At 44.8% G+C, this 27338-nt stretch overlaps 1 protein-coding gene across 1 annotated transcript; it reads left to right on the top strand.

The window, feature by feature from the left end:
* Positions 1–1279: 1279 nt before the first annotated feature.
* stard10 (StAR-related lipid transfer (START) domain containing 10) lies at positions 1280–23279 on the top strand. Its single transcript, XM_038982528.1, has 6 exons — positions 1280–2082; positions 18045–18192; positions 18281–18384; positions 20381–20498; positions 21281–21333; positions 22835–23279. Exons 1-6 carry the CDS (start codon positions 1918–1920, stop codon positions 23045–23047), a joined length of 801 nt encoding a protein of 266 aa, XP_038838456.1. The 5' UTR covers positions 1280–1917; the 3' UTR covers positions 23048–23279.
* The last annotated feature ends 4059 nt before the right edge of the window (positions 23280–27338 follow it).

The following is a 27338-nucleotide window of genomic DNA, read 5'->3' as shown; positions in this document are numbered from 1 at the left end:
TTTTGCGCCATCTCTTTCAACCATACAGTTTTTTCAATTCCTCATCAATCCATGTGTAACAGTATAACTTTAGTACGTCCCCTCGCCCCGACCTCGGGCGCGAACCAGGGACCCTCTGCACACATCAACAACAGTCACCCACGAAGCATCGTTACCCATCGCTCCACAAAGGCCGCGGCCCTTGCAGAGCAAGGGGCAACACTACTTCTAGGTTTCAGAGCAAGTGACGTAACTGATTGAAATGCTACTAGCGCGTACCCGCTAACTAGCTAGCCATTTCACATCCGTTACACTCACCCCCCTTTCAACCTCCTCCTTTTCCGCAGCAACCAGTGATCCGGGTCACGGCACCAATGTAACAGTATAACTTTAGTACGTCCCCTCCCCCGACCTCGGGCGCGAACCAGGGACCTTCTGCACACATCAACAACGGTCGCCCACGAAGCATCGTTACCCATCGCTCCACAAAGGCCACGGCCCTTGCAGAGCAAGGGGCAACACTACTTCTAGGTTTCAGAGCAAGTGACGTAACTGATTGAAATGCTACTAGCGCGTACCCGCTAACTAGCTAGCCATTTCACATCCGTTACACATGGAGCCTTAACAGTTAGGTTTTTAACAGGTGCATGTTTATCAATAATTGGAATAAGCAATTTCATAAATTCATCAACAAATATTTTTAACATCATCCACATAAGAGTCACAGCAAAATATTTTGTATGAACTCTTACACACTATTTTAGGCCCGGCTTTTGGAACTTTGGATTTCCTGGATATAGCCACTATATTGTGATCACTGCATCCAATGGGTACAGATACAGCTTTAGAACAAAGTTCTACAGTATTAGTACAAATCTGATCGACACATGTGGATGATCTTGTTCCTGTGGTGTTTGTAAACACCAGGTTTACAGATGCAAAGTGCATCTCAAAGTGGCATTTAGCTTTTGAAATTCATTTTTAGCCAGGGGAGAATGCCCCCAGACCACCTACTGGCTTTGGGTTAAGCCTCCAATTGTCTTCAAATCCTAGAAACGTCACTTCCTAAAGGCATTTTCCCAAAGCCATCTCCCGCAGTAATGGTTCTGTTGTTGAAATAGACAGACAAATAGTGAGGAAATAAACAACAACAGGGAAAAGGATGGAGGAAGGGAGGAGAGCACACGCCAGTTTATAGGACCAGGCGCGCAGCTGATTTCTGGTCCCTGATAGAAGGATGTGTGTGCACGTAGCCGAGTGGGCGGTTTCACTTCGATTGTCAATCTTTTATCGCTCTCTGTGTGTCACCAACGCTTTCCTCTCTTCTCCACACTGCACCATCAACCTCTAACGACGTCGAGGGACCATAGGGGGGCACACAGCGACGCAGGGGAACTGAAATGTAAACGGGCAACGATTGATCATAGCCTTGGACTTGTCAGCCTTTCATTTCCAGCCGAGTCGCCGTGAGACAGCAGAAACATATGGCTCCCTGAAATAGCTGCTGCGGACCATATTGAACTGCAATTGATTCACGCCAGAGGGTCAATAGTGTTATACGATAAAAGCCGGAAAGCTTCCACTCGTGACTATAGTTTCTATGAAATATATGTTATTTTTATACCGGTGTTTTTGTGCTTTCGTTTTTGTACGCTTTCGGTGATCCCGCGCAGCTCCCCTTTCTAACACCCATCATAACAAGACTCGGTTTAGCGGGTTGCTTGCTCGGCGATAAATTAAATTAGATGAATAATTCACTACGAGGATAGAGGAGTGCGCCGTTTAGCCCAGTCACTCTTCACCGGCGCCCGTTCGTCCCAGTTTGCCTCGGGATTGGGTCTCTTCGCCACCGGGAGTTCCCCTACCTCGGCTCGGTCTCGTCGTTGTTCTTCCCGGTGACCTACAGAAGAGCGAGCTCGCGCTCTTCGCTAACAGATCATGTCAGCGGAATCGGTGTTGATCCCGGACGACCGGGCATTCAGCAACTTCAAGGAGGAGTGCGGGAGCGAGGAGGGCTGGAGTCTGACCTACAACAAGACTGGCATGACCGTGTGGACCCAGACTATTGGAGGAGACGAGGAGAAGTCACTCCACAAGATCAAGGTGAGAACAGGGTAGGCCGGTAAACAGCTGAATAGAATGTGTGTAAAACAGAGGGCACCATACGGGCTACCTCGGTCACACAGTCCCATAGTAGGAAGCATAGAATTACCTAAATTCAAACCCTTACGTAATATTACTCAAAGGAGGGCAAGGAAGTGTTATTTACAGGAAGAAAGGACAGAATTAGACCAGGGCCTGGGTCAGGTGTGTGTATCCGGGTCTGTGGCAGGATAGCCGGCAAACAGGTGTTCACAGAGTTGTTTGATGAAGGGAGGAGGGGAAGAGAGAAACAGAAGGTCAAACAGGATGTGTGTGGACTGTATACGTGTTTAATCATCTCTGACATCACACTGTAGGAGCAGGCTACTGTGAACTCAAACAGGTGTGTGTGTGTGTGTGTGTGTGTGTGTGTGTGTGTGTGTGATGTAAGAAGCTGCAGGTAGTCTGTTCTGCTACCTGTGAGGGTGGGCTACTGAATGGCAGGTACCTTAATTGACACACACATTTTTGACAGATATGACGGTCAGAGAAGGGATCCTATGATGGTTCTGGTAGGTAGGCAGTAAACCTGTTATATTAGCTGTCATCTATCTGTCCCTGAAGTGTCCGTTGGCCTGATTTGCGTAATGCCACGGAGTGTTTAATGTGTGCTTAAGGAGAGGCCTTGTCTCGCTCTGCACTCATGCCTGTAGGGGATTGTGTGTGTGTGTGTTGCTCAGTTTGTATGCAGAGTTTATCTCTCTGTGAATTCATACAGGACAGGTGGACCTTCTCATAATAGCTCCACAAACACACACACAGAGAGGGAGGACAGCAGTCCGCTTACCACTCATAGCAGGATACACACACAGAGAGGGAGGACAGCAGTCTGCTTACCACTCATAGCAGGATACACACACAGAGAGGGAGGACAGCAGTCTGCTTACCACACATAGCAGGATACACACACAGAGAGGGAGGACAGCAGTCTGCTTACCACACATAGCAGGATACACACACAGAGAGGGAGGACAGCAGTCTGCTTACCACACATAGCAGGATACACACACAGAGAGGGAGGACAGCAGTCTGCTTACCACACATAGCAGGATACACACACAGAGAGGGAGGACAGCAGTCTGCTTACCACACATAGCAGGATACACACACTGAGAGGGAGGACAGCAGTCTGCTTACCACACATAGCAGGATACACACACAGAGAGGGAGGACAGCAGTCTGCTTACCACACATAGCAGGATACACACACAGAGAGGGAGGACAGCAGTCTGCTTACCACACATAGCAGGATACACACACAGAGAGGGAGGACAGCAGTCTGCTTACCACACATAGCAGGATACACACACTGATTGGGAGTGTCCCTCAAACCATTACATCCTTGTGTGTCACTCTCTAAACTCGTATGTAAATGTATGTGTTGTCTCTCTAAACTCGTATGTAAATGTATGTGTTGTCTCTCTAAACTCGTATGTAAATGTATGTGTTGTCTCTCTAAACTCGTATGTAAATGTATGTGTTGTCTCTCTAAACTCGTATGTAAATGTATGTGTTGTCTCTAAACTCGTATGTAAATGTATGTGTTGTCTCTCTAAACTCGTATGTAAATGTATGTGTTGTCTCTCTAAACTCGTATGTAAATGTATGTGTTGTCTCTCTAAACTCGTATGTAAATGTATGTGTTGTCTCTCTAAACTCGTATGTAAATGTATGTGTTGTGTCTCTCTCTAAACTCGTATGTAAATGTATGTGTTGTCTCTCTAAACTCGTATGTAAATGTATGTGTTGTGTCTCTCTCTAAACTCTTATGTAAATGTATGTGTTGTGTGTCTCAATTAGAGGTCGACCGATTATGATATTTCAACGCCGATACCGATTATTGGAGGACCAAAAAAAGCCGATACCGATTAATCGGCCGATTTTTATTTATTTATTTGTAAATAATGACAATTACAACAATACTGAATGAACACTTATTTTAACTTAATATAATAGATCAATAAAATCAATTAAGCCTCAAATAAATAATGAAACATGTTCAATTTGGTGTAAATAATGCAAAAACAAAGTGTTGGAGAAGAAAGTAAAAGTGCAATATATGCCATGTAAGAAAGCTAACGTTTAAGTTCCTTGCTCAGAACATGAGAACATATGAAAGCTGGTGGTTCCTTTTAACATGAGTCTTCAATATTCCTAGGTAAGAAGTTTTAGGTTGTAGTTATTATAGGACTATTTCTCTCTATACGATTTGTATTTCATATACCTTTGACTATTGGATGTTCTTATAGGCACTTTAGTATTGCCAGTGTAACAGTATAGCTTCCATCCCTCTCCTCGCCGCTACCTGGGCTCGAACCAGGAACACATCGACAACAGCCACCCTCGAAGCAGCGTTCCCCTTGCTCTGCATGGGTAACAACTACTCCAAGTCTCAGAGCGAGTGACGTTTGAAACGCTATTAGCACGCACCCCGCTAACTAGATAGCCATTTCACATCGGTTACACCAGCCTAATCTCGGAAGTTGATAGGCTTGAATTCATAAACAGCAGAGCTGCTGGCAAAACGCACAAAAGTGCTGTTTGAATGAATGCTTACGAGCCTGCTGGTGCCTACCATCGCTCAGTCAGACTGCTCTATCAAATCATAGACTTAATTATAACATAATAACACACAGAAATACGAGCCTTTGGTCATTAATAAGGTCGAATCCGGAAACTATCATCTCGAAAACAAAACATTTATTCTTTCAGTGAAATACGGAACCGTTCCGTATTTTATCTAACGGGTGGCATCCATCAGTCTAAATATTCCTGTTACATTGCACAACCTTCAATGTTATGTCATAATTACGTAAAATTCTGGAAAATTAGTTCGCAATGAGCCAGGCAGCCCAAACTGTTGCCTATACCCTGACTCTGCGTGCAATGAACGCAAGAGAAGTGACACAATTTCTAACCTGGATTTCTTTTAGCTAAATATGCAGGTTTAAAAATATATACTTCTGTGTATTGACTTTAAGAAAGGCATTGATGTTTATAGTTAGGTACACGTTGGAGCAACGACAGTCCTTTTTCGCGAATGCGCACCGCATCGATTATATGCAACACAGGACACGCTAGATAAACTAGTAATATCATCAACCATGTGTAGTTATAATTAGTGATTTATGATTGATTGTTTTTTATAAGATTTTTTTAATGCTAGCTAGCAACTTACATTGGCTTCTTACTGCATTCGCGTAACAGGCAGGCTCCTCGTGGAGTGCAATGTAAGGCAGGTGGTTAGAGCGTTGGACTAGTTAACCGTAAGGTTGCAAGATTGAATCCCTGAGCTGACAAGGTAAAAATCTGTCGTTCTGCCCCTGAACAAGGCAGTTAACCCACCGTTCCTAGGCCGTCATTGAAAATAAGAATGTGTTCTTAACTGACTTGCCTCGTTAAATAAAGATGTAAAAAAAAAAAAAGATCTGCAAAATCAGTGTCCAAAATTACCGATTTCTGATTGTTATGAAAACTTGAAATCGGTCCTAATTAATCGTCCGACCTCTAGTCTCAATATGGTTGTGTGTGTCCGTGCCCAGTAGGGAGGGAGGGAGGGAGAGGGAGAAGGTGAGAGAGAGAGAGAGAGAGAGGGAGGGAGAGAGAAGAATAATTATCATCAATATCTCTATTAAACTCCCATCATCATTATACTGACACACAAAGGCAGGCTGCGCTATGCTTCTGCATGTACAGTGCATTCGGTAAGTATTCAGACCCCTTGACTTTGTTTTTTTTTTCCACTAACCAATCTGCACACAATACCCCATAATAACAAAGCAAAAACATGTAAAAAAATATGTTTTTGCAAAGGTATATAAAAAAATACAAATGTCACATTTACATACAGTAAGTATTCAGACTCAGTACTTTGTTGAAGCACCTTTGGCAGTGATTACAGCCTCAAGTTTTCTTGGGTATGACGCTACAAGCTTGGCACACCTGTATTTGGGGAGTTTTTCCATTCTTCTCTGCAGATCCTCTCAAGCTCTGTCAGGTTGGATGGGGAGTGTTGCTGCACAGCTATTTTCAGGTCTCTCCAGAGATGTTCAATCGGGTTCAAGTCCGGGCTCTGGCTGGGTCACTCAAGGACATTCAGAGACTTGTCCCGAAGCCACTCCTGCGTTGTCTTGGCTGTGTGCTTAGGTTTGTTGTCCTGTTGGAAGGTGAACCTTCACCCCAGTCTGAGGTCCTGAGCGCTCTGGAGCAGGTTTTCATCAAGGATCACTCTGTACTTTGCTCCGTTCATCTTTCCCTAAATCCTGACTAGTCTTTCAGTCCCTGCCGCTGAAAAACATCCCCACAGCATGATGCTGCCACCAACATGCTTCACCATAGGGATGGTGCCAGGTTTCCTCCAGACGTGACGCTTGGCATTCAGACAAAAATAGTTCAATCTTGGTTTCATCAGAGCAGAGACTCTTGTTTCTCATGGTCTGCGAGTCCTCTAGGTGCCTTTTGGCAAACTCCAAGTGGGCTTTCATGTGCTTTTTACTGAGGAGTGGAGCTCTGTCAGAGTGACCATTGGGTTCTTGGTCACCTCCCTGACCAAGGCCCTTCTCCCCCAATTACTCAGTTTAGCCGGGCGGCCAGCTCTAGGAAGAGTCTTATTGGTTCCAAACTTATTCCGTTTAAGAATGATGGAGGCCACTGTGTTCTTGGACCTTCAATGCTGCAGGCATTTTTTGGTACCCTTCCCCAGATCTGTGTGTCTACATAATCCTGTCTCAGAGCTCTATTGACAATTCCTTCCACCTCATGGCTTGGTTTCTGCTCTGACATGCACTGTCAACTGTGGGACCTTATTTTAATAAAGGTGTGTGATTTTCCAATTCATGGTCAATTAATAAGGTACTTCTGTTTTATTTTAAATAAATTAGTAAAACTTCTTAACCTGTTTTCACTTTGTCGTTATGGGGTTTTGTGTGTAGATTGAAGAGGAAATGTTTTTATTTAATCCATTTTAGAATAAGGCTGTAACGTAACAAAATGTGGTAAAAGTAATTGGTTCTGAATACTTTCTGAAATGCACTGTATGTGGTTGGTTTAACAACCTGTCAGACTGACGGGTACTGTATGTACTGGTTTAACAAGCTGTCAGACTGACGGGTACTGTTTGGACTGGTGTAACAAGCTGTCAGACTGACGGGTACTGTTTGGACTGGTTTAACAAGCTGTCAGACTGACGGGTACTGTTTGGACTGGTGTAACAAGCTGTCAGACTGACGGGTACTGTATGGACTGGTGTAACAAGCTGTCAGACTGACGGGTACTGTTTGGACTGGTGTAACAAGCTGTCAGACTGACGGGTACTGTTTGGACTGGTGTAACAAGCTGTCAGACTGACGTACTGTATGGACTGGTGTAACAAGCTGTCAGACTGTAGGGTACTGTTTGGACTTTCTCCAGCCCACACACACCCTGAGGACTAAGGGGAAACCCTGCTCACTGATGGTATACAGATACAGATACAAACGAGATCCGTCTCGTTTTTGCTCTCTCCTGCCCTCATCTGTAGAGGATTGTACTGAATTAGTTTAATAGAATTACATTGAAAGTCTTCCCTCTCCCCCTCTCGTGTTTCAGTCTGCCCTGCGGACACAATCGCTTCATTATTCTCTCAATTCCATTGTGACTTTTAAGTCCTTAGTCCAACACACACACACACACACACACACACACACACACACACACACACACACACACACACACACACACACACACACACACACACACACACACACACACACAGAGAGAGTTGGGTTACTGAATCACTAGTGAAACTGCAGTAGGAACTGATAACAGGCCCTCATGACCATAGATAGTAAGCTGTATAGACTACTATTGTACGTGGTGAGGTACTCTGAGTCTCTGGGAAAGATAGTTTGAAGTATTGATCCATAGTTAGAGTGTAGATTTGGCTGTTGAAAGATGGGGTTGATCATATAGTGTTCAGGGTTATCCCCATGTGGCTGTGATTGAAAGTAGTGCACTCTATGGGTTTTTCCTAGAGGTCGACCGATTATGATTTTTCAACGCTGATACCGATTATTGGAGGACCAAAAAAAAGCCGATGCCGTTTTTTATTTATTTATATATATATATTTGTAATAATGACAATTACAACAATACTAAATGAACACTTTTATTTTAACTTAATACATATATAAAAATCAATTTAATCTCATATAAATAATGAAACATGCACTGTATGGACTGGTTTAACAAGCTGTCAGACTGTAGGGTACTGTTTGGACTGGTTTAACAAGCTGTCAGACTGACGGGTACTGTTTGGACTGGTTTAACAAGCTGTCAGACTGACGGGTACTGTATGGACTGGTTTAACAAGCTGTCAGACTGTAGGGTACTGTTTGGACTGGTTTAACAAGCTGTCAGACTGTAGGGTACTGTATGGACTGGTTTAACAAGCTGTCAGACTGACAGGTACTGTATGGACTGGTTTAACAAGCTGTCAGACTGACGGGTACTGTTTGGACTGGTTTAACAAGCTGTCAGACTGACGGGTACTGTTTGGACTGGTTTAACAAGCTGTCAGACTGTAGGGTACTGTTTGGACTGGTTTAACAAGCTGTCAGACTGACAGGTACTGTTTGGACTGGTTTAACAAGCTGTCAGACTGACGGGTACTGTATGGACTGGTTTAACAAGCTGTCAGACTGTAGGGTACTGTTTGGACTGGTTTAACAAGCTGTCAGACTGACAGGTACTGTATGGACTGGTTTAACAAGCTGTCAGACTGTAGGGTACTGTTTGGACTGGTTTAACAAGCTGTCAGACTGACAGGTACTGTATGGATGGTTTAACAAGCTGTCAGACTGTAGGGTACTGTTTGGACTGGTTTAACAAGCTGTCAGACTGACGGGTACTGTTTGGACTGGTTTAACAAGCTGTCAGACTGACAGGTACTGTATGGACTGGTTTAACAAGCTGTCAGACTGACGGGTACTGTTTGGACTGGTTTAACAAGCTGTCAGACTGTAGGGTACTGTATGGACTGGTTTAACAAGCTGTCAGACTGACGGGTACTGTTTGGACTGGTTTAACAAGCTGTCAGACTGACAGGTACTGTATGGACTGGTTTAACAAGCTGTCAGACTGACGGGTACTGTTTGGACTGGTTTAACAAGCTGTCAGACTGACAGGTACTGTATGGACTGGTTTAACAAGCTGTCAGACTGACGGGTACTGTATGGATGGTTTAACAAGCTGTCAGACTGACGGGTACTGTTTGGACTGGTTTAACAAGCTGTCAGACTGACAGGTACTGTATGGACTGGTTTAACAAGCTGTCAGACTGACAGGTACTGTATGGATGGTTTAACAAGCTGTCAGACTGACGGGTACTGTATGGATGGTTTAACAAGCTGTCAGACTGACGGGTACTGTTTGGACTGGTTTAACAAGCTGTCAGACTGACAGGTACTGTATGGATGGTTTAACAAGCTGTCAGACTGTAGGGTACTGTTTGGACTGGTTTAACAAGCTGTCAGACTGACAGGTACTGTTTGGACTGGTTTAACAAGCTGTCAGACTGACAGGTACTGTATGGACTGGTTTAACAAGCTGTCAGACTGTAGGGTACTGTTTGGACTGGTTTAACAAGCTGTCAGACTGACAGGTACTGTATGGACTGGTTTAACAAGCTGTCAGACTGTAGGGTACTGTTTGGACTGGTTTAACAAGCTGTCAGACTGACAGGTACTGTATGGATGGTTTAACAAGCTGTCAGACTGTAGGGTACTGTTTGGACTGGTTTAACAAGCTGTCAGACTGACGGGTACTGTTTGGACTGGTTTAACAAGCTGTCAGACTGACAGGTACTGTATGGACTGGTTTAACAAGCTGTCAGACTGACGGGTACTGTTTGGACTGGTTTAACAAGCTGTCAGACTGTAGGGTACTGTTTGGACTGGTGTAACAAGCTGTCAGACTGACGGGTACTGTTTGGACTGGTTTAACAAGCTGTCAGACTGTAGGGTACTGTATGGACTGGTTTAACAAGCTGTCAGACTGACAGGTACTGTATGGACTGGTTTAACAAGCTGTCAGACTGACGGGTACTGTTTGGACTGGTTTAACAAGCTGTCAGACTGACAGGTACTGTATGGACTGGTTTAACAAGCTGTCAGACTGACGGGTACTGTTTGGACTGGTTTAACAAGCTGTCAGACTGACAGGTACTGTATGGACTGGTTTAACAAGCTGTCAGACTGACGGGTACTGTATGGATGGTTTAACAAGCTGTCAGACTGACGGGTACTGTATGGATGGTTTAACAAGCTGTCAGACTGACGGGTACTGTTTGGACTGGTTTAACAAGCTGTCAGACTGACAGGTACTGTATGGACTGGTTTAACAAGCTGTCAGACTGACAGGTACTGTATGGATGGTTTAACAAGCTGTCAGACTGACGGGTACTGTATGGATGGTTTAACAAGCTGTCAGACTGACGGGTACTGTTTGGACTGGTTTAACAAGCTGTCAGACTGACAGGTACTGTATGGATGGTTTAACAAGCTGTCAGACTGTAGGGTACTGTTTGGACTGGTTTAACAAGCTGTCAGACTGACAGGTACTGTTTGGACTGGTTTAACAAGCTGTCAGACTGACAGGTACTGTATGGACTGGTTTAACAAGCTGTCAGACTGACGGGTACTGTTTGGACTGGTTTAACAAGCTGTCAGACTGACGGGTACTGTATGGACTGGTTTAACAAGCTGTCAGACTGACAGGTACTGTATGGACTGGTTTAACAAGCTGTCAGACTGACAGGTACTGTATGGACTGGTTTAATAAGCTGTCAGACTGACGGGTACTGTATGGACTGGTTTAACAAGCTGTCAGACTGACGGGTACTGTTTGGACTGGTTTAACAAGCTGTCAGACTGACGGGTACTGTTTGGACTGGTTTAACAAGCTGTCAGACTGACGGGTACTGTATGGACTGGTTTAACAAGCTGTCAGACTGACGGGTACTGTATGGACTGGTTTAACAAGCTGTCAGACTGACGGGTACTGTATGGACTGGTTTAACAAGCTGTCAGACTGACAGGTACTGTATGGACTGGTTTAACAAGCTGTCAGACTGACAGGTACTGTTTGGACTGGTTTAACAAGCTGTCAGACTGACGGGTACTGTATGGACTGGTTTAACAAGCTGTCAGACTGTAGGGTACTGTATGGACTGGTTTAATAAGCTGTCAGACTGTAGGGTACTGTTTGGACTGGTTTAACAAGCTGTCAGACTGACAGGTACTGTTTGGACTGGTTTAACAAGCTGTCAGACTGACGGGTACTGTATGGACTGGTTTAACAAGCTGTCAGACTGACAGGTACTGTATGGACTGGTTTAACAAGCTGTCAGACTGACAGGTACTGTATGGACTGGTTTAACAAGCTGTCAGACTGTAGGGTACTGTATGGACTGGTTTAATAAGCTGTCAGACTGTAGGGTACTGTTTGGACTGGTTTAACAAGCTGTCAGACTGTAGGGTACTGTATGGACTGGTTTAATAAGCTGTCAGACTGTAGGGTACTGTATGGACTGGTTTAACAAGCTGTCAGACTGTAGGGTACTGTTTGGACTGGTTTAACAAGCTGTCAGACTGACGGGTACTGTATGGACTGGTTTAACAAGCTGTCAGACTGACGGGTACTGTTTGGACTGGTTTAACAAGCTGTCAGACTGACAGGTACTGTTTGGACTGGTTTAACAAGCTGTCAGACTGTAGGGTACTGTTTGGACTTTCTCCAGCCCACACACACCCTGAGGACTGAGGGGAAAACCTGCTCACTGATGGTATACAGATACACACTCATCCCCTCTCATCCTTCTCTTCCACATGTGTCTACCCGTGTCCAGCAGAACACACTCATTATTTAAACTGAATGTTCCATTTGTTGGAGTGTGTGTTGGAGAAGTAAGTAAAAGTGCAATATGTGCCATGTAAAAAAGCTATTGTTTAAGTTCCTTGCTCAGAACATGAGAACATATGAAAGCTGGTGGTTCCTTTTAACATGAGTCTTCAATATTCCCAGGTAAGAAGTTTTAGGTTGTAGTTATTATAGGACTATTTCTCTCTATACCATTTGTATTTCATATACCTTTGACTATTGGATGTTCTTATAGGCACTATAGTATTGCCAGCCTAATCTCGGGAGTTGATAGGCTTGAAGTTATAAACAGCGCTGTGCTTCAAGCATTGCGAAGAGCTGCTGGTAAACGCAGGAAAGTGCTGTTTGAATGAATACCTACGAGCCTGCTGCTGCCTACCACCGCTCAGTCAGACTGCTCTATCAAATATCAAATCATAGACTTAATATAATAAACACACAGAAATAAGAGCCTTAGGTCATTAATATGGTCAAATCCGGAAACTATCATTTCGAAAACAAAACGTTTATTCTTTCAGAGAAATACGGAACCGTTCTGTATTTTATCGAACGGGTGGCATCCATAAGTCTAAATATTGCTGTTACATTGCACAACCTTCAATGTTATGTCATGATTATGTAAAATTCTGGCAAATTAATTACGGTCTTTGTTAGGAAGAAATGGTCTTCACACAGTTCTCAACGAGCCAGGCGGCCCAAACTGCTGCATATACCCTGACTCTGCTTGCACTGAACGCAAGAGAAGTGACAATTTCCCAAGCTAATATTGCCTGCTAACATTAATTTCTTTTAACTAAATATGCAGGTTTAAAAATATATACTTGTGTATTGATTTTAAGAAAGGCATTGATGTTTATGGTTAGGTACATTGGTGCAACGACAGTGCTTCTGTTCACGAATGCGCTTGTTAAATCACCACCCGTTTGGCGAAGTAGGCTGTGATTCTATGATAAATTAACAGGCCCCGCATTGATTATATGCAACAGAGGACAAGCTAGTTAAACTAGTAATATCATCAACCATGTGTATTTAACTAGTGATTTATGTTAAGATTTGTTTTTTTTAATAAGATAAGTTTAATGCTAGCTAGCAACTTACCTTCGCTCCTTGCTGCACTCGCGTAACATGTAGTCAGCCTGCCACGCAGTCTCCTCGTGGAGTGCAATGTAATTGGCCATAATTACCGATTGTTATGAAAACTTGAAATCGGCCCTAATTAATCGCCCATGCTGATTTAATCGGTCGACCTCTAGTTTCTCCCCTCCCCCATCTTCTGTCTGTGTTGTTGTGGTGTGGAGTCTTCCCTTGGCTGAGGTAACCATGGAGATGGCGAACTCTGGTGTGTGTGTGGGCTCGTGCACGTTCTTATTTTTAAGAGCCTGACATTGGCATAATTCTGTGCCAACGGTTTTACTATTAAACTGTCACCCCCACACACAAACAAGCTCTCCCCTCTCTCCCTTCCCTTCTCTCTACTCTCTCTCTACTCTCTCCCCTCCCTTCTCTCTACTCTCTCTCCCTTCTATCTACTCTCTCCCCTCTCTCCCTTCCCTTCTCTCTACTCTCTCTCTCTACTCTCTCCCCTCCCTTCTCTCTACTCTCTCCCCCCTTCTCTCTCCCTTCTCTCTACTCTCTCCCCTCCCTTCTCTCTCCCTTCTCTCTACTCTCTCCCCTCCCTTCTCTCTACTCTCTCTCTCTACTCTCTCTCTCTCTACTCTCTCTCCCTTCTCTCTACTCACCCCTCCCTTCTATCTACTCTCTCCCCTCCCTTCTATCTACTCTCTCCCCTCCCTTCTATCTACTCTCTCCCCTCCCTTCTCTCTACTCTCTCTCCCTTCTATCTACTCTCTCCCCTCTCTCCCTTCCCTTCTCTCTACTCTCTCTCTCTACTCTCTCCCCTCCCTTCTCTCTACTCTCTCCCCCCTTCTCTCTCCCTTCTCTCTACTCTCTCCCCTCCCTTCTCTCTCCCTTCTCTCTACTCTCTCCCCTCCCTTCTCTCTACTCTCTCTCTCTACTCTCTCTCTCTCTACTCTCTCTCCCTTCTCTCTACTCACCCCTCCCTTCTATCTACTCTCTCCCCTCCCTTCTATCTACTCTCTCCCCTCCCTTCTATCTACTCTCTCCCCTCCCTTCTATCTACTCTCTCCCCTCCCGTCTCTCTACTCTCTCCCCTCCCGTCTCTCTACTCTCTCCCCTCCCGTCTCTCTACTCTCTCCCCTCCCGTCTCTCTACTCTCTCCCCTCCCGTCTCTCTACTCTCTCCCCTCCCTTCTCTCTACTCTCTCCCCTCCCTTCTCTCTACTCTCTCCCCTCCCTTCTCTCTACTCTCTCCCCTCCCTTCTCTCTACTCTCTCCCCTCCCTTCTCTCTACTCTCTCCCCTCCCTTCTCTCTACTCTCTCCCCTCCCTTCTCTCTACTCTCTCCCCTCCCTTCTCTCTACTCTCTCCTCCCTTCTCTCTACTCTCTCCTCCCTTCTCTCTACTCTCTCCTCCCTTCTCTCTACTCTCTCCTCCCTTCTCTCTACTCTCTCCTCCCTTCTCTCTACTCTCTCCCCTCCCTTCTCTCTACTCTCTCCCCTCCCTTCTCTCTACTCTCTCCCCTCCCTTCTCTCTTCTTTCTCTACTCTCTCTCCCTTCTCTCTTCTTTCTCTACTCTCTCTCCCTCCTTTCTCCCCTTCCTCCCTTCTCCAGTCTACTCTACTCTCTCTCCCTTCCCCCTCCCTTCTCTGCTCTTCTCTCTCCTCTCTTCTCTCTCCCTCCCTTCCCTCCTCTCTCTGTCCCCTCTCCATTTTGATATCTGAAAATTCTTATGACCCCAACCATTTTGTAATTAACAGCCAATGTTTACTCTTTTAATTGAGGCGATGGCAGTCAATTGAAAAACATTCTAACAGTATTTCTGATTGTCTTCTCAACTCACCATCACATACATTTAATATGGGGCTGTTGGAGTCAATTCCAAATTAGTCTGACATAATGTATCTTATCTCACCACCAATAATGAGATGGGTGAGGCTTGATGCATGTCGCGTCAAAGTCAGGGGGCGTGGTCCACAGTGCGCACCTCGTCTCTGCTGTCACATTCAAACTGGATCAATATTTGGTTTTAATGCAGACGAGCACTGAATCCAGCTTCACACAGATATGACCTGGCTAAGGGTTCCATGAGTTTTATGGTGCTTTCAAGACAACTGGGAACTCTGAAAAATACGAGGTCAAATCATGACGTCAGTGATCTTCAGGTCAGAAACGGATCTCTAGAAAGAGGCTCAAAATCCCGAGTTGGAATTCCGAGTTGGATGACCGATCAAATTATTTTTTTCCAGTCAGAACTCGTTTTTCCCCCAGAATTCCCAGTTGTCTTGAACGCACTGAAGTCGGAAGTCAGAGATTTCCAAGTTCCGAGTTGTTTTGAACGAGGCATTAATGCTGAGGGAGACTGCAGGTTATTCCCTATGAGTCAGGAACCAAAACTCCTCTGTAATGACCCGTGAATGCATTGTCTGCAGCATTCGGTCACATGACAGCTCGATCAGCTGTTGGATTTCACTTACCAGCACGTCAACTGAGCCAGGATCACAGTCAAACGGATTGGGAAGTAGGTCCCAAAGTGCTCTTCAAGCGTTGGAGGTGAGCAGTCATCACTGGTGTGGGACATTACTGATGCTGTTTCCTGTTAGAAACATGCACAGCTGAGGAAAGGGGGCGTGGTTCACTTTTGAAACTCTCCAATAAGCATCGTTTCCTCTGATTCCACGGATTCAGCCACTCTATTGAATGTTTTTGTATTTCCAGAGATTTTTCAGTTTGTTCAGTTTCCCAAATATGTCTGTTCCATAGGCAAGGAGACAGTTTCTTTTCATTACACAGAAAGTCAAATCTGAATTTTAATTTTTTTTTATACATCCATTGTGAATGACAGCATTTCCTCTCTCAATTAGAAAAATCTTTCCAACACTCCCCCTCGATAACCACCAAGCCATAGTGTGAAATAGAACATTGTCACGCTCTGATCCCATTTCTCCACATAGTTTTGAGATCAGGTGTGCGCGCAGTAGATGTGGTTTGATGTAGTTTACAATGGAAGTTACCTGCTGCAGTATATCTCAGAGTTCTGTGCTCAGCTCTTTTGCCACCAGTTGCTCTCGGTGTATCATACAATGCATACATGTACATACAAAATACATATAGAGGGAGAGACATTCATAATTAGAGTGCAGAGGCCTGCCTGCCGTCTCGCCATAGATGAAGCCCCATCTGTGCAAAAGCCCGCCATACGTTTCCATATGGAATCTGTTTTTCATCAATATGGCCACGCAGCACACATCTACATCCCCTGTGCCGTTTCATGCTCGGGAATCGTGAGACAGAACAATATGTCCTCGTGAACAGCATCCCCGGCCAAAGTCAATTCATGAGCATCTCGGCTCTCACAGCCTATGTATGTCCACTTGGAGAGCATTAGTTGAAGACTTTGAGTCGTTCAGTCTGTTTCTTCTTGATTGCTTGCAATGGCATACATTCTTCCTTTAACAGTGTTGTCTGACAAAGGTATTGGGGAAAGGTAAAATTGAATGCCTTCAACTGAAATGTGTCTTCTGCATTTAACCCAACCCCTCTGAATCAGAGAGGTGCGAGGGGCTGCCTTAATCGACATCCACGTCTTCGGCGCCCGGGGAACAGCCTAGCTCAGGGACAGAACGACAGATTTTTACCTTGTCCGCTCGGGGATTCGATCCAGAAACCTTTCGGTTACTAGAACCAACGCTCTAACCACTAGGCTACCTGCCGCCCCAGGTGTGAGTTTCTGTGCCTCTGCCTCCCCACACAATGCAACACGCAACAATTTCAATTTTTTTACTGAGTTACAGTTCATAAGGAAATCAGTCAATTTAAATAAATAAATTAGGCCCTAATCTATGGATTTCACATGACTGGGCAGGGGCGCAGCCATGGGTGGGCATAGAACCACCCACTTGGGAGCCAGGCCCATCCATTGGGGAGCCAGGACAGCCAATCAGAATGAGGTTTTTCCCCACAAAAGGGCTTTATTACAGACAGAAATACTCCTCGGTTTCATCAGCTGTTCTGGTAGCTGGTCTCAGACGATCCTGCAGGTGAAGAAGCCGGATGTGGAGGTCCTGGGCTGCCGTGGTTACATGTGATCTGTGGTTGTGAGGCCGGTTGGACGTACTGCCAAATTCTCTCAAATGATGTTGGAGGCAGCTTATGGTTCTGAAATGAACATTAAATTCTCTAGCAACAGTTCTGGTGGACATTCCTGCAGTCAGTATGCCAATTGCAAGCTCCCTCAACTAGAGACACCTGTGGCATTGTGTTGTGTGACAAAACTGCACATTTTAAGCTGGCCCTTTTTTGCCCCCAGCATAAGATGCACCTGTGTAATGATCATGCTGTTTAATCAGCTTCTTGATATTGCACACCTGTCACTAACAAGGATGTAAACAAATATGTGCATAACATTTGAGAGAAAGAAGAGTTTTGTGCGTATGGAACATTTCTGGGATCTTTTATTTCAGCTCATGAAACATGGGACCAACACTTTACATATTGCTTTTATATTTTTATATATATATTTATTATAATTTTTTTTCCAGGATTTTGGAAATTCTACCCCGACCCCATTTTGATAACACATGGGGTCGCAACCCCTAGTTTGGGAACCGCTGCTCTACCCTCTCTTCTCTCTGCCCTTCCAAGCCACTTGATTAAGGAAGGCTCTAACACTGTCCTTCATGTAGCTGTGTGTTTGTCGTCTGTATAGTGTTAGTTATTTACAGTTTAGGTGCTGTAGGCTAGAGACACATCTGTATCCACTGGCCACATCTGTATCCACTGGCCCATCTCTTCATGTAAAAACACACACAGTAGTGGAAGGGATTTGGCATCAGGGTGGTGTCAGCTGTGTTTGTTGTTTGTGTATGCACAGTATTTATTTTAAAGTGTGTGTTTGGTCGACTAATGCTTGACGTGTGTGTCTCTCCTGCAGTGTCGGATGGCGTGTAAGGACGTGCCAGCTGAGACCATGTATGATGTTCTCCATGACATCGAGTACCGGAGGAAATGGGACGCAAACGTCATCGAAACCTTCGATATCGGAAAACTCACTGTTAACGCAGACGTGGGCTACTACTCCTGTACGACACATCCACGCACACACACACACCCACGTTCTTGGAGCTGTGTGTGTATATGTTAATGAGGCTCCTCTTCGTCTGTGTCTAGGGAAGTGTCCCAAGCCGCTGAGGAACCGTGACGTCATCACGCTGCGCTCCTGGCTGCCCATGGGCAGTGATTACATCATCATGAACTACTCTGTCAAACATGCCGTAAGTATAAACATGTACAGGGAGAGAATCCTGGTCCAGAACCCTGTACTATGCCCCCTGGCCCATGGCTCTCCAACCCTGTTCCTGGAGAACTACCCATCTATAGGTTCTCGCTCCAACCCCAGTTGCAACCAACCTGATTCAGCTTATCAAGCAGCTAATTATTAGACTCAGTTGCCCTAGACGATGTCTCCAGGAACCAGGTTGGAGTCTGGGATAGGCTCAGTGGATAACCGACTGGTTGTACAACGCTCTGCAGGTAGAAACAGAAGAGAGAGAACAGACCTGCAGAATGGTTTCCCTTGACCTCAGTGGGAAACAAATGCTACAGTAGGACTGTCCACTCTATTTAAATGACCATGCTGTAGATGGACATGTCTTGGGGTGTTTTTAGTTTGTGTGTGTGTGTGTGTACATAAGTACAGTTTGATAAAGGTGGGTCATGTGTGTTTACAGTAAGTGAAGTATTTGCTCACTTTAGTAAGACTGGGTGTATTAGTTGACTTAATCATCTGGCATTTCAATAAAGCTTTATCGGTCCGTGCCACTGCTAACGCTGGATAAAGCCTGTGTGTTGGATAGGGCAGTGGTAGCTCAGGGTTAGGTCCCTCAACACTCAGACAGTACAGTGGCTCTGCCCTTCACGATTTGTCCTTGAGGATCTTTGAGAAGTGGAGAAGAACCTCGACTTTAGCTTATTGGAGGAGCCTTTGTAATACTGCTCTCCCTTCTCCTGTTCAATGAGACCTTACAAGACTAGTCACCTACTGCAGGAAGGAAGGAGATAAGAGTTTGGTTTGGAATCAGACCTCTCTCTTTTTATTTCTCTCTCTGAGTGATCAATGTTGAGTTGACCTCTCCTGTGACTACTGCTGCTGTAAGCTTCTGCTTTCCACACGCAAACACTCAGACAAACCTACATCCAGACAAACCTACATCCAGACAAACCTACATCCAGACAAACCTACATCCAGACAAACCTACATCCAGACAAACACTAAGACAAACCTACATCCAGACAAACCTACATCCAGACAAACCTACATCCAGACAAACCTACATCCAGACAAACACTAAGACAAACCTACATCCAGACAAACCTACATCCAGACAAACCTACATCCAGACAAACCTACATCCAGACAAACCTACATCCAGACAAACCTACATCCAGACAAACCTGCATCCAGACAAACCTGCATCCAGACAAACCTGCATCCAGACAAACCTGCATCCAGACAAACCTGCATCCAGACAAACACTCAGACAAACCTGCATCCAGACAAACCTGCATCCAGACAAACCTGCATCCAGACAAACCTACATCCAGACAAACCTACATCCAGACAAACCTACATCCAGACAAACACTCAGACAAACCTGCATCCAGACAAACCTGCATCCAGACAAACCTGCATCCAGACAAACCTGCATCCAGACAAACCTGCATCCAGACAAACCTGCATCCAGACAAACCTGCATCCAGACAAACCTACATCCAGACAAACCTACATCCAGACAAACCTACATCCAGACAAACCTGCATCCAGACAAACACTCAGACAAACCTACATCCAGACAAACACAGCTACTTTGCTCACATTGAGTTTAGTGAGAGGAGTGTGTAAGAGTTGACTGTTATTGGGCACGGCAGGGCCAGCGTCAGCGTCAAAAACTGACAGAGATCCAGAGCGGAACTAGGATAGTAACAGTGAGTGAGAGTGAGAATCCATACTGTCACTTTACCCCTCCACAATATTACTTAGTGCAGTAAACTCCTGATAAGTGACTGTCATGTTTTCAATTTAAACTCTGTTTAAGTGCAGAGGAGTTCATCATTTTATTTAAATACATTTTGGTTGAATGTTCTGGCCGTGTACTGCACTCATGCAGAACAAACCGAAATAACTGGATTCAACTGTACAGCAGTTGAGACCATTTCCTCAGATGGACGGTTCTGTGCTAACTAGGGATGTTCCACTGTGTATTCCTGTAGAAATACCCCCCTAAGAAGGACATGGTACGAGCAGTGTCCATCCAGACTGGCTACCTGATCCAGAGCCATGGACCGAACCACTGCACTCTTACCTACCTGGCACATGTGGATCCAAAAGGTAATATATACACACACACACACACACACACACACACACACACACACACACACACACACACACACACACACACACACACACACACACACACACACACATATCAGTGGAGGCTGCTGAGGGGAGGATGGCTCATAGTGATGGCTGGAATGGAGTCAATGGAAACGTCATGTTTGATACCATTCCGTTGATACCATTCCAGGATTTATTATGAGCTGTCCTCCCCTCAGCAGCCATCAGGTGGTTAATGTGCTTGGAGAGTTAATGAATGATTCATACTCAGGACCTTCTTTCTACAGCTATCGCCATAGTAACTATGGATCTGGAGGTCAGGGTCTGTCCCTCTCATTTCTCTCTCCTTCTCCTACTCTTTTTCCCTCCCTCCCTCCCTCCCTCCCTCCCTCCCTCCCTCCCTCCCTCCCTCCCTCCCTCCCTCCCTCCCTCCCTCCCTCCCTCCCCTCTCTCTCTCTCTCTTTCTTTTTCCATCTCTCTTTCTCTCTCTTTCTTTTTCCATCTCTCTTTCTCTCTCTTTCTTTTTCCATCTCTCTTTCTCTCTTTCTTTTTCCATCTCTCTTTCTCCATCTCTCTCTCTACATCTCTTTGTATTGCTCTTTCTCTGTTATTCCCTCTCTTTTAAGATCGTAAAGCTCTTGATAATATCTCCATCTAATTCTCTCTAAATCACCCGTTCTGGTGTGAGCGTGTGTGTGACATCTGTAAACAGTGGGTGATTTGACCGTGGATGACACGACATGGTGTAACATCAATCTCTCTCTCCCTCCCAGGTTCACTACCCAAGTGGGTTGTTAACAAGTCTTCCCACTTTCTGGCTCCCAAAGTAAGTACATTCTAGCTTGCATATGCCTACACTGCCCAGCATTACACTCCCCCTGTACACACTCCCATCACCACATTATAATGCTACACTGCCCAGCATTACACTCCCACTGTACACACTCCCATCACCACATTATAATGCTACACTGCCCAGCATTACACTCCCACTGTACACACTCCCATCACCACATTATAATGCTACACTGCCCAGCATTACACTCCCACTGTACACACTCCCATCACCACATTATAATGCTGGAGCGAGGGGAGAGATGGGGAGCTGGCATGCGTTACCCTCTCTCTCAGCAGAGTCTGGTTGTCTGGACCCAGTGCACACGGGAGAACACCTGTGTATAATGTATGATCCTTCCTACGCTTCCCTGGGCTAGAAACGTGTGTGTGCTGAAATAGGCCATGGGATCTCAAGGGAATGAGGAAAGATGGGGGAGAGCCCCAGTCTAAGGCACTGCATCTCAGTGCAGGCCCTGGTTCGATTCCAGGCTGTATCACAACCGGCTGTGATTGGGAGTCCCACCCGGGTTAGGGTTTGGCCAGGGTAGGCCGTCATTGTAAATATAATTTGTTCTTAACTGACTTGCCTTGTTAAATAAAATAAAAATATATAGATCTCAAACATAGGTTACTACATGGTACAGCAGACATCTCTCTCCATCACTAGGTTACTACATGGTACAGCAGACATCTCTCTCCATCACTAGGTTACTACATGGTACAACAGACATCTCTCTCCATCACTAGGTTACTACATGGTACAACAGACATCTCTCTCCATCACTAGGTTACTACATGGTACAGCAGACATCTCTCTCCATCACTAGGTTACTACATGGTACAGCAGACATCTCTCTCCATCACTAGGTTACTACATGGTACAGCAGACATCGCTCTCCATCACTAGGTTACTACATGGTACAGCAGACATCTCTCTCCATCACTAGGTTACTACATGGTACAACAGACATCTCTCTCCATCACTAGGTTACTACATGGTACAGCAGACATCTCTCTCCATCACTAGGTTACTACATGGTACAGCAGACATCTCTCTCCATCACTAGGTTACTACATGGTACAACAGACATCTCTCTCCATCACTAGGTTACTACATGGTACAGCAGACATCTCTCTCCATCACTAGGTTACTACATGGTATAGCAGACATCTCTCTCCATCACTAGGTTACTACATGGTACAGCAGACATCTCTCTCCATCACTAGGTTACTACATGGTACAGCAGACATCTCTCTCCATCACTAGGTTACTACATGGTACAGCAGACATCTCTCTCCATCACTAGGTTACTACATGGTACAGCAGACATCTCTCTCCATCACTAGGTTACTACATGGTACAGCAGACATCTCTCTCCATCATTAGGTTACTACATGGTACAGCAGATAACACAACTGCTCTCTGCTGCTTGTGTTCCTTTTTAACCCTGGCTAAATGCAGATCTCTCTCTGTGTGTGTGTGTGTGCAGGCGATGAAGAAGATCAGTAAGGCGTGTCTAAAGTACGGAGAGTGGAAGCAGAGACACAACCCAGGCTTTAAGCCCTGGCTCTACCCTGAGCAGACTACACTTCCCACAATCCCTGTGTCCGAGCTTAGCATCCAGCACGCAGACAGCCTGGAGAACATTGACGAGAGTACACTCAGCGAGATGCAAACGCGAGAGGAGAGAGACAGCGACTAACATCACACACATAACACACACTTTGTTTTCCCTCTCCAGTCAGTCTCTTTGTCCTGAATCACTGCCCCTATTGTCCATTATAACATGTGTCTCTGGATCACATTGGCTGTATTCTGTAAAGAATCCTGAACACACACACCGGTCCGCTCTCTGTTCCTCAACACTACAGATGTATGAATGTATGTAGAGTTCAATCTTAAATACAGATTCCTACAAAGGTTTTCATATTTCATTTGTGATCCGAGTCTTTCTTAAAGAGTGTGTGCGCGTGCGCTAAATGAGGTCTGACAAATGATTGACCTGATTTAACAGATTGTTCTGGTCTGAATCCATCCATCACACACACACACACACACACACACACACGTACACACTGTTTAATGCCGCTACTGCTGTGTGGCCTTGTTCCGAACAGGGATCCCCACTCTGGGTAGGCATGGCAACTCCCCATTCAACTTAACACCAGGGAAAGACTGGGACGGTGGAGGGAGAGAGTGGAGATGGGGGGAGAGAGTGAAAATGAGGAGGAAGTGAGAGCTCAGATGTTGATTTTGACCTCCCCTTCATGGGGGGGGGGGGGGGGCATAAGCACCAGAGCTGTAGTCTCTGACAGGATTAATTGTAACCAAAACGGTCTCTCTTTCACACACACACACATCAATCCAGTCTTTGCAGATAGCAATAGCCCTACAGGCTAAGGGAAGTGCTTGAGGAGGAGTTGGGGCCTGAAATGGTAACAGGCCAAATCATTGCAGTACTCCCTCTGTTTTTAGGCCCTATTTCTCAAAACACAGACATGGTTTGGTAGTTTACAATGAATCACATACTTAAAGTAATTACGTTTGGTTACCATGGGATTTCTGGGAGAGGTGACTGAAGGGACATGATTGTTCTTTGAACTGTCACAGGGCTAAATCCTGCCCTATAGTAAGACACGAGTAGGCTGAGTGAAGCACCTACACACACTTCTCATTCATATACAGGAAACTCAGTTATATCAAATTAACTTGTTCAAGTGTACTGTAGCGCTGCTCACATAATCCATGTATCCACGCAGGGTCATTTCTGTAACATTTGTTTGCAGTCGGGAAAAGACTACCGGGGCGTATTTGTTTTGTCAGCACGTCCTAGTACATAACTTCTCCTACAGTGGATTCGGAAAGTATTCAGACCCCTTAACTTTTTCCACTTTTTGTTACATTACAGCCTTACTCTAAAATGGATTAAATAGTTTTCCCACCCTCATCTACACACAATACCCCATAATGACATTTACATTTACATTTAAGTCATTTAGCAGACGCTCTTATCCAGAGCGACTTATGACAAAGCAAAAACAGGTTTTTAGAAATCTTTGCAAATTTATAAAAAATAAAAAACATGACATTTACAGAAGTATTCAAACACTTTACTCAGTACTTTGTTGAAGCACCTTTGGCAGTGATTACAGCCTCCAATTTTCTTCGGTATGACGCTACAAGCTTGGCAGACCGGTATTTGGGGAGTTTCTCCCATTTTCTCTGCAGATCCTTTCAAGCTTTGTCAGGTTGGATGGGGAGTGTCGCTGCACAGCTATTTTCAGGTCTCCAAAAGATGTTCGATCGGATTGAAGTCCGGGCTCTGGCTGGGCCACTCAAGGACAATGAGACTTGTCCCGAAGCTAATCCTGCGTTGTCTTGGCTGTGTGCTTAGGTTTGTTGTCCTGTTGGAAGGTGAACCTTCGCCCCAGTCTGAGGTCCTGAGCGCTCTGGAGCAGGTTTTCATCAGTGATCTCTCTCTACTTTGCTCCGTTCATCTTTCCCTCAATCCTGACTAGTCTCCCAGTCCCTGCCGCTGAAAACATCCCCACAGCATGATGCTGCCCCCACATTGCTTCCCCGTAGGGATGATCCCAGATGTCCTCCAGATGTGACGCTTGGCATTCAGTTTAATCTTGGTTTCATCAGACCAGAGAATCTTGTTTCTCATGTTCTGAGAGTCTTTAGCTGTCTTTTGGTAAACTGTTATATGTTATATGCCTTTTATCTCCACAGAGGAACTCTATAGAGCTCTGTCAGAGTGACCATCGGGTTCTTGGTCACCTCCCTGACCAAGGCCCTTCTCGCACGATTGCTCAGTTTGGCCAAGTGGCCAGCTCTAGGAAGAGTCTTGGTGGTTCCAAACTTCTTCCATTTAAGAATGATGGAGTCCACTGTGTTCTTGGGGACCTTCAATGCTGCAGAAATGATTTGGCACCATTCTCTAGATCTGTGCCTGGACACAATCCTGTCTCTGAGCTCTACGGACAATTCCTTCTACGTCATGGCTTTGTTTTTGCTCTGACATGCACTGTCAACTGTGGGACCTTATATAGACAGGTGTGTGCTTTTCCAAATCATGTCCAATCATTTGAATTTACCACAGGTGGACCAATCAAGTTGTAGAAATATCTCAAGGATGATCAATGGAAACAAGATGCACCTGAGCTCAATTTCGAGTCTCATAGAAAAGAGTCTGAATACTTATGTAAATAAGGTATTTCTGTTATTTCTATATACATTTGCAAAAAAAATCTAAAAACCTGTTTTCGCTTTGTCATTATGGGGTAATGTGTGTCATTTTTTTTTATTTAATCAATTTTAGAACAAGGCTTTAATGTGGAAAAAATCAAGGCTTCCGAATACTTTCCGAATGCACTGTCGGACGCGTTTTGTTTGCAAATCCTGTTATCTTCTTCTTCTATGGTATTATGGCGTTCGCACAATTTTATGTGCATGCCAAGACAAGTTTGGTAAAGTACAATATTTGATAACTAGAACATTTTGGAATGTATTATTATTATTTGTACTATTTGACAATTATTTTCATTAACATTCAGTACTACGTTCTGTAATGTTAGGCTACAATAGGTTTTGGAGAATGTTAATTGTCATTTTACATATTTAGTTTTTTGATTGCTCTCTGGTTTGGCTATACATGAATGCTGCATTCGTAACCAAGTGGGAATTTACCACATACGAATGGGAACAATCCACTTAAACTGCCTCTAACTGGTAATTATTAGTGGGAAACTCCTCCCACATGCTGTCCTCTGATGTCACCAAATAAGGAAATGACCTAGATAACAACATTTTCAGCAGTTAAATGCAACAAAACATTATTTATAAAAAGCTATCTATATGTTTTTTGAACACTATAATTTTTTCCCCAAGCAGCTGTACTTTGTTTGGCTAATGGCCAGTAAGCTGCGGAAACCCAATCAGCTTTCCTCAATGAGTTCAAAGCATGTGAATGCATCCAACTGGTAAATTCCCACCTCCCACTTGGTTAAGGAACACAGCAAAAGGCTCCTCACAAGAACGGCAGATCAGACCATGGGAAATGTTTGATGTGGCAGCATTGATGTGGCAGCATGTAACTTTTCAGTGCCCAAGACAAGGGCCTAGTCTAAAACCCAGTTTAAGCCTCATGTTTTTTTAAGTTTGTCAATTTTTGTTTTGTTTTGTCCTGCACTGTAAATAAGACAAACTGTGAGCTGTTGCCTGGCTACCTGTCCACATCACTCTGGCCAAACTGATGTTTCTTCTCCACGATGAGTCTGGATTTGCCTCCCTCCCCTATAATTTATAGAACGCAAACACATTCTGACTGTTCTGATTGGTCCCATAAACCAATGGGTTGGGCCAGAGCTGGCCTACATGACATAAGCAACTTATATTTTTTCACTGGTTAGATTTGTTAGAGACGATCCAATCGCTGAATAATTTGTTTTATACAACGCCCCTCATTTTGAAATGAACTCTTGAAATTTCTTCTAGGATGGCAGATTCAGACAGAATGTATGTAGCGATTGATAGAGCAGTGGAATTAAATTCAGGGTGAGTCATCAGGCAACTATGACCTGGAACCCCACATTCTTTATATAATGAACCCAAATTGTGTATCTGTACCACTGTCTCAGTTTAAAAGGCTACACACTGCGCATGAAGGCCTGTCTCCCTGCCACCCTCGGATCGACCCCACCATGGATGCTAGACCAGGGGTGAGTCACTGTCTTTCCTGTCTTCCCCATTTCCTCTCCTTCTCCCCTCCTCCTCTCCTCTACCCCTTCTCCTCTCCTCTCCTCCACCCCTCTCCGCTACAGGCTATGCCTATACCTCCACACAGCTGCAAGCCGATGGAAAAGGAGGGACATAGGTTTATAATGTACAGTCTTTATTTTGCAGCACTGTGTCCTACATAGAATGTTTCCCCTAGGACAATAAAGTTAATTTATAATCTGCATCCAACATCTTTATTGTGTAGCCTAATC

The sequence above is a fragment of the Salvelinus namaycush genome, unplaced genomic scaffold (genome assembly GCF_016432855.1).
Source record: "Salvelinus namaycush isolate Seneca unplaced genomic scaffold, SaNama_1.0 Scaffold12, whole genome shotgun sequence".
NCBI lineage: Eukaryota > Metazoa > Chordata > Actinopteri > Salmoniformes > Salmonidae > Salvelinus > Salvelinus namaycush.
Note: the sequence above shows the minus strand (reverse complement) of the source record. Positions and strands in the feature narration are given on the sequence as shown.

Coding starts and splice junctions, on each gene's coding strand:
- stard10 (XM_038982528.1), top strand. CDS start 1,918: ATGTCAGCGGAATCGGTGTTGATCCCGGACGACCGGGCATTCAGCAAC. Junction 2,083..18,044: donor AGTCACTCCACAAGATCAAG/GTGAGAACAGGG, acceptor TCTCTCCTGCAG/TGTCGGATGGCGTGTAAGGA. Junction 18,193..18,280: donor AGACGTGGGCTACTACTCCT/GTACGACACATC, acceptor GTCTGTGTCTAG/GGAAGTGTCCCAAGCCGCTG.